The sequence below is a fragment of the Protopterus annectens genome, chromosome 16.part0, assembly GCF_019279795.1.
Source record: "Protopterus annectens isolate FY-2018-M chromosome 16.part0, PAN1.0, whole genome shotgun sequence".
Taxonomy (NCBI): domain Eukaryota; kingdom Metazoa; phylum Chordata; order Ceratodontiformes; family Protopteridae; genus Protopterus; species Protopterus annectens.
This window is the reverse complement of record NC_056750.1, coordinates 223,975,863-223,983,462: the sequence shown is the minus strand read 5'-3', so window position 1 is coordinate 223,983,462 and position 7,600 is coordinate 223,975,863. Positions and strand designations below refer to the sequence as shown.

General features: G+C 38.9%; 1 gene segment (V, D, J or C); it reads left to right on the top strand.

Annotated features, from left to right (window-relative positions):
• The first annotated feature begins 6,018 nt into the window (after nt 1-6,018).
• LOC122790774 lies at nt 6,019-6,825 on the top strand. The segment is given in 2 exon segments: nt 6,019-6,090; nt 6,244-6,825. Coding segments are annotated over 2 exon segments (357 nt in total).
• The last annotated feature ends 775 nt before the right edge of the window (nt 6,826-7,600 follow it).

The window sequence follows — 7,600 nt, the reverse complement described above, 5'->3', positions numbered from 1 at the left end:
TCTATATTAGAACATCGAAGTTTCAAAACTTCAAATGTTCTAATATCGAACCCTATTCAGCAAAAGCTGAAAACATCGAACATACAAAACAGCAAATTTTTTCCTAGGGAAAAAATTTGCTGTTCCAAAACACATACACACAACACAAGCACACCAAACAAACAGCAATCCACACATACACCTAAAATATTACACCTAACCCTACACTAAACTATACACACACCACTAACTATCCACTTACCTTAACCCAAACCCTAACCCTAAGGTCTGTCACCATCGCATACTCACCTCACCCGCGCCCTAACCCTAACTCACCTACCCCACCCTAACCCTCAAGTCCACACAATTGCACACATACCTAACCCGCACCCTAACCCTAACTCACCTAACCCACCATAAACCTCACGTCCACATAATTGCACACATACCTAACCCACACCATAACCCTAACTAACCTAACCCACACTCAATCGCACACTTACGTGAACCCAACCAGTAACTTTCCACCACAGCGCTGAAAATACCGAAGCAACAGAAATGGACAACTGAATTCTTTCCCTAGGAAAAAATTTGGTTTTCTGTTGCTTTGACATTTTCAGCTTTCGCTGAATAGGGTTCAATATTAGAACATTTGAAGTTTTTAAACTTCAACGTTCTAATATAGACCCACATTTAAAGTGTCCCTATTTGCTGGCCTTTGTCCCCCCTTTATTGATAGTTTTGTCCAGGTTCCTTGCTCTAAGAGGTTGAGAGGTAGGTAGTATGTGGAAATGGTTTTCTTTGTCTTTCTTGGGGTGGGTAGCCCTATGGCAGTGGCTTTCACGTTGGTTCACCACAGTGTGGAGGTATAGCCCTGTGGTTGTTTTGCGGGCTTTTCAGGTGCATGAGTCATGGTCATTCATGGTGCAGAGTGAATTACCCATTACCCTTATGGGGAAGGGAAGGATGGAGGATTTGGGCCTTACCTCTCAACAGTTAAGAGTTAGTGGAATGTACATATATCGGTGCCTCTTTGGTCTAGTGGTAGGGCTTCTGCCTTTGAGCAGTAGCTATGTGAGTTTGAAACTGTCCATCCCAAACTTTTGTGCCTCAGCTCAACTCTCAGTCAGGTTTCCAGTGCAAACTATTTACTGGGGGTCATGTGCAGATGATATGCTGGGTAGGTAGAAAAACTTGGAGGATTTTGGCAGTGTAGTCTTGCTCAGTGATCACCTTCATTTTATGAAGTTTATTTCCCCGCCAGGGTGGTGACGGTCTGGTGAAGTCGATTTTCAGGGGTAAGAATAATTCCTTTCAATTATACAGATTTTGCAGAATGTCCAGATTTTTGCCTCATGTCTTGGGTCCATTCTTGTAGAATTGTGATTGTATGGCAAATCAGAGAGGGATGGAGTTAGGAAATAATGACAGATATGAGTTTCAAACTGCATACCCTTCAGAAAATTCATGCGAATGAAACACCTGGTGTTCTGTCACTTTCCTGAGTTGGTAAGGGCAATATTCAAAAAGGGTCCTTGTTTTGGGCCTTCATTCCCCATTGCTGATAGTGAGGGCTTAGTAATGGCTTTGACTGCATTACTTTTCTATGACATTGTGAGGTATGGGTACAGTTGTACTAATTATCCTTAGGAGTTTATGCTGGGTATAGGGCTGTGAGGGGATAATTATTGGTAAGCTATTTTATGCATTTACTTGAATTTGCAAATCTACGAGTACATGGGTTGGTGTATGTGTGTGTGTGTGTGTGTGTGTGTGTGTGTGTATATATATATATATATATATATATATATATATATATATATATATATATATATATATATATATATATACACACATACATGTGGGTGTGTATACACATATCGGTAATGTTTGGATGTTTGGTTTGTTTTTGGATTCCTGTACGGACGCATCTCAGATGAAGATGGGGGTTGAAGGGTCATACTTTTATCATTAGGGAGGGGAATAGCTTGTTGGTTCATTGGCCCATCAGATTCAGTAGCAGTGGGGTCTGCATGTCCTCCCTGCAGCTGCACGGGTACAAGGATATTTAACATGTGCGGTGTGAGACGGGGGGGGCTGGTTTTGGGTTTATTGGATAGCTGCTCTGTTGGGTATAAAGGTTGGTCTGGCCAATATAAAATTGCTCTGTCATACCTTTCAACGGTACAGGTTTTCAGAGATCATCCAGAACTTGCTTCATTATTTGGGGTTGTTTCATAGAGTAGGGGTTTTGGCAATTGGTGACTAAGTATTACAGACTGAAGTTAGAAAATAATGGCAGACATTTCAGTTCATCACTTTATACCACTCAGAGGATATCTCGGTTCCCTTTTTATCATAGCTTACGAACAATTTTGCTCTCGGAGGTTGAGAAGAATGGGCTTTGTCCACATTACCTAGGCTAAGAGGTTGAGAGGTATGTGGTTAGAGCTATTACTTGTGTTCTTGCTTGCAAGTTAAAGGGGAACAAATGGACAGAATGTGGTACACATACTAATGGCAATGGCATATTAACAGCTTCAGCTGGTAAGGTTAAGCAGGCTAAATAAAAAAAGGGGGTGGAGAGTAGGAGGGGAGTTTAAGTCATAATTACATTGGAAGAGTGATGTGGGCAATGTGGCAAAAGGTCACCTTGACAGCTGTCAGTGTTAAGATATTTTGTTTTGTGGAAGGGAATTTGCAGTTCTTTTCTGTTACAGATTAACAAGGAAGAAGCGCACAGTGAACAATGTGCCAATAACTGGCGGCACAGTGGTGCAGAGGTTAACGTTGTTGCCTCACAGCAAGAGGTTCACCGGTTCGATTCTCTGCTGGGGTGCCTTCTGTGTAGAGTTTGCATGTTCGCGTGGGTTTTCTCCGGGTACTCCGGTTTCCTCCCACATTCCAAAGACATGCATCTGGAGCATTTCTCCCCAGGCCTCTGCTGAAAACAGGCTCTGTGAAACCTAGTCAGACTTTTCCAGTCAACAAATGATAAATAAATAAATAAAATAAATAACTGGACGCCAGGTACATTATTTGATTTGGGAGGGAAATGGACTAGGTCACAAGGGTCTATTAAGGTAGACTAGTAATTAGCTATGAATTTATAAATTCTGAATCTAGGGACAGAAACTGGAAAATTTAGAGTGCTTTCAGAATGCTAATAGTATTAAGAATGTAGTAAATGGAATAGGGATTTTGTGGAGGTGTAATAAATGTGATGTGCAGGTAATTATATTAGAAGACAGGATTTTTAACAAATCAAGGATTACAAATTTAGAAATTATGGGGAGGAAAGTTAACTTTAGTTGTAAATAATGGGATAGCTTATTCATCAGATTTTAAATGATGTAGTGATAAACATGTGTTTGGAGTCCTGGTAAGATGGGGGAGGGGGGTGATGTGTTTTTTTGTTTGCTTTTTTTATGTGATTGGGCATGCTGCTGTCATGTACACCTTTCATGTCACATTGTTTAGTTGGGTGAATTGGGGGCCATTACAGTTTAATTAAATTTCTGTGGTACACATACTGCTAGGTTTAGCTTGGAACGTCAAGACAGGACATTATTGTTGGTTCTTTTAATGTAAACAACATATGTGATTTAACAGCCTATGTCACCAGTTTATTCAAGGATTGTGTGGGGTAATTTGGTAGGTTGATTAAGTGAATGATATAGTGACTTTTCAGAGACAAGTTTGCTGGGCATATGCGGTTGTATAAGCTTTATATGGGAATCGAGAGGTGACACAGGGAAGGTATATTGATATTTAAGTTATATTTTTACAGGATTAGTTGGTACATCCCTATTAGTTCCGCTTCACTTGGAGTTATAATGAGGGTTACTGGTTCTGCTGATGCTGGTAAGGAGGTATCAGACTGAGGTAGGGGAATCAGAACAATTTAGATGGGCAGTTTAAGGGTGAGGCACATGGACATTGACTAAGGGCTGTAAGAAAGTTTTGGTGAATGCAAAGATTTTACAGTGTTGTTACTTTTGCAGGTGGAAGCAGTCAGAGCCTGGAGGAAGTAGCTTTGGAAGGTGATGTGGTTGACAGGATAGGTGCTCCTGCTGTTCTGACTATATCGGTTCCAGAAGATGTCCTGGTCTCCAGAGTGGTACAATGGGAGTCACAGAGTGCATTTAACAGGGAACCATGGTTAGTGAGTGCAAGGAAGTGGACTAAAAGGGTGTGTTCCCTTCGAGTGGATGTTTTGGTGTGATGTAGTGGGATCACGGGTAATACTACTTTATTTAGGTTCATTAAGGCGCATTTCAGTGCTGGTATGTCAAGGAGTTGGGTTAATGGCAAGGATCTAATTCACTTTATAGATGATGGGTACACCAGATGATGTTTGGCTTAATTCTCCATTTCTGGATGGTAGTTGGTTGAAGAATTTTGGTAGATGGGAGGGGGAACAGCCTGGTCAGGCTGGTTGGTGGAGAAGTGGGACAGGCTTGCCCTCTTCTGTTTCCCCTCTGGTTTGGATGTTCATTTCAGGGATTTGGGGAAAGGAAAGTGAGCAGCTGGAGGATGCTTACTAAATAGATAAGCAAGCGGAGGTAAGGACACTGCTTATTGGTTGGAAGGTAATTCAATGAATGGTGTTTGAAGTGAGATGGAGATGCTGCTTCATAAGTAAAGCAAGCAAGTAGAGGTATGGATGCTGCTTACTGGGGCAGGATGAGTAGATATGCTGTCCTGATTAACATTACAAGGATGTTTGTACTGTGATTAAAAGCAACTATACCGTGTCAAGCTGTAATTAATAAATTTGATGATCAAAGCTATGTTATGGAAGTTTAATAAAGGTCGTCAAATGTCATTCGGTGTGATGTGTTTATTGAAGGGGACCGGGACAACTGTCAATTTAGTTAGACAAAAAGGTATAATTCATATAGAATGCAAAATTAAAACACTCATCACAAACAGGTTTAAGATAGAGGCCTGAAACAGTAAATAAGATCTGTGACATAAAACATTAAAAATAACGAACATTGTTGTAATTGATTTTGTATTTAGCTGTATTAAATTATAGAGATTTCTTATTGTTCATGAGAGCATATTCACTAATGACTCTGTAAAATGTATAAGTCTTTCTCTTGTTTCCTCCCTTCTTAAAGTGACACCTTTTTTGATTATATTAAATCCAGATAGCAATATCTCACTTTTTAACTCCTCCATGCTTGAGTTCTTTCTCATATTTTCTATATGCCCTGATCTAGCATTACGTTCTTCAAGTCTCTGAATAAATCTGGAGAAGGAATAACACTAGTAGCGGTATATGATTCCACTTACATTGTATGACAGACACTCTATGACCTAGAACTGAGAAATGTTAGAACCTCAGGCAGCTAATCAGCATACAGTTTGCATACCATAGAAGTTATTTCATTCATTAATTTAGAAATATCGACAAACAAGAATATCTCACATTATTCAGACAAGAGAGTCACTATATCGGGCTTTCATATTCAGGGGCTGATATTCCTTATCTAGTGAAAAATAAGGTTTGCCTCTCTCGATTAGTAATATATTTAAACACCAATCCAACAGTGCCTAAGGTGCATGCCAAATCCATATTATAGCATGGAACTCTAGTGTCCACAAAAACTTAGAGATGCAGAGAAATGAACTTAAGTATGTAAAAAGTGGATGTATAAGTAGAAATAGCTAAACTACTATCCATGGAAGACATATTTATGACTAGTATACAGTAAGCAGAAATAGCTAAACTACTACACAGAGAAGTCATTTCGCATAGTTCTAAGTATTTATATGAAGTCCGATGTAGTTAGTACTCAGAACATATGAAGTACAAATTTCCATTCTGTTTACTTGTAATATTGGCTGTTGTCAGAAGATGGTGCATGTTAACCACAACAGACAGAAAGCACTGTGAATGTTATCTTGCAAGAAAATCTTGAAAGTATTCACAACTTCTGATTGGTTAAAGCCTTGCTAGCCCTCCTGAAATGCTGGTTATAAATGTTATGTGCAATGCAGGATGTATACATACAATGACTCAATCAAGAAACTACAACAAAATGTTCCAGAAAGAAAATAGATTCTACATACTGTTATTAATTATGGCCACATTAATTTCAGGTATGTCACAGGAAATGTTTTATCTGCACGTATTTATACATGTTGGTTTAGCTTTACGTGATAAAACATTTCTAATTATTTTGTAAAAATAGTTTAAGATGTTTTACTTTTAAATGTATTCCTTTTCCTGACTGGTGTCCTTTCATTCTACAGGTGGAGAATGTGCAGAAACAATCACCCAGCCTTCTGATTTAATTGCAATAGAAGGGGACATGGTTACAATTCACTGTAATCATTCTATATCAGCTTATTACAATATCCAGTGGTACAATCAGACTGTTAATGGTACCCCAAAGCTTATACTGCTTACCTCTAAGAACCTTGAAATCTCTGGACGATTTACTGTTACTGCTAACAAAGAAAACAAGTCCACAAACCTTTCAGTTAGTCATGTGGATGTTAAAGATTCTGGTACCATCTATTACTGTGCAGTGAGTGACACAGTGTGACAACATAATGTTACAGCAGCATTATATCCCACTTGGTATAAAATACCTCATTCTCAGTAATAATAGTATGTTGTCGTATTTTGCATCAAAACCATATAAAGATATGCTTCTGTAATGGATATTATTTGATCCGAACAGAAATAGTACCGTTTCTATCCCTGTGTGAATAATGCCCTCACTAACTAGCTCATTTTATTCATTTTTCAAAGCCATATGTTATTATCTAATCTGATTATTTTAGCTATCATTTTTACATTGTTTTTATTGTATTTGTCCCATGTTGGCCAAGTTAGTCCCTGTACACTATTGGCCTCCTTTCAGGGAAAGCCCAAGGAGGCATTTATAGCATTAGGGAAAATGCGGCCAGGGCATCAGGGACCTTCCCCTACGCTGTTTGATGGATGATGTGGGATCCTTTATATTCACATGTACTACCACCAATGAGGGAGATGGGATTTCAGTTTAGCATTTCATCCAAGGCATGGCACATTCAGGAATGCAGCACCCCCCCCCCCCCATGCTATACTGTAGTGTGAGTAACTGATACACCTTCTGTGGGAATAGAACTACAGCCAGGAGTATTAAAGGTGAGAGTTCTTCCTTTTGGACAGCTGACACTGACAACTCATATATACTGTCAACTGGTTATGGCTCTTTCATTAACAAAACAAAAATCATGCTAGCACTATTGAGGCATTATTTAACTTTTAAATTAATAGGTTGTTCAGCTGAACGGCTTGTTTGATAACAAATGTGTGCTTCTCTTTCTGAAGTGGGAGAATGTGTGTGCCTAAGTAAATAAGGAAGTAAATTGAAACTGACTTGTCATGCATTCTGGATTTCAATGTAAAGTTTTCAGCTCCTAAAAAGCAAATATTTTGGATTGCATAAAGTTGGCACTGGAAGACATTGGTCTTTGAAATGTGATATTTCAAAATGAAAACAGTAGTATAGGAAATACTGAAATTAAGTATTTTGTGCAAAGGCTATAACCTCTTAGCAATCATTTTAAGCCACATTTTAGAGAAACAGTGGCTGACTGACTGCAGCAGTCCTGATAA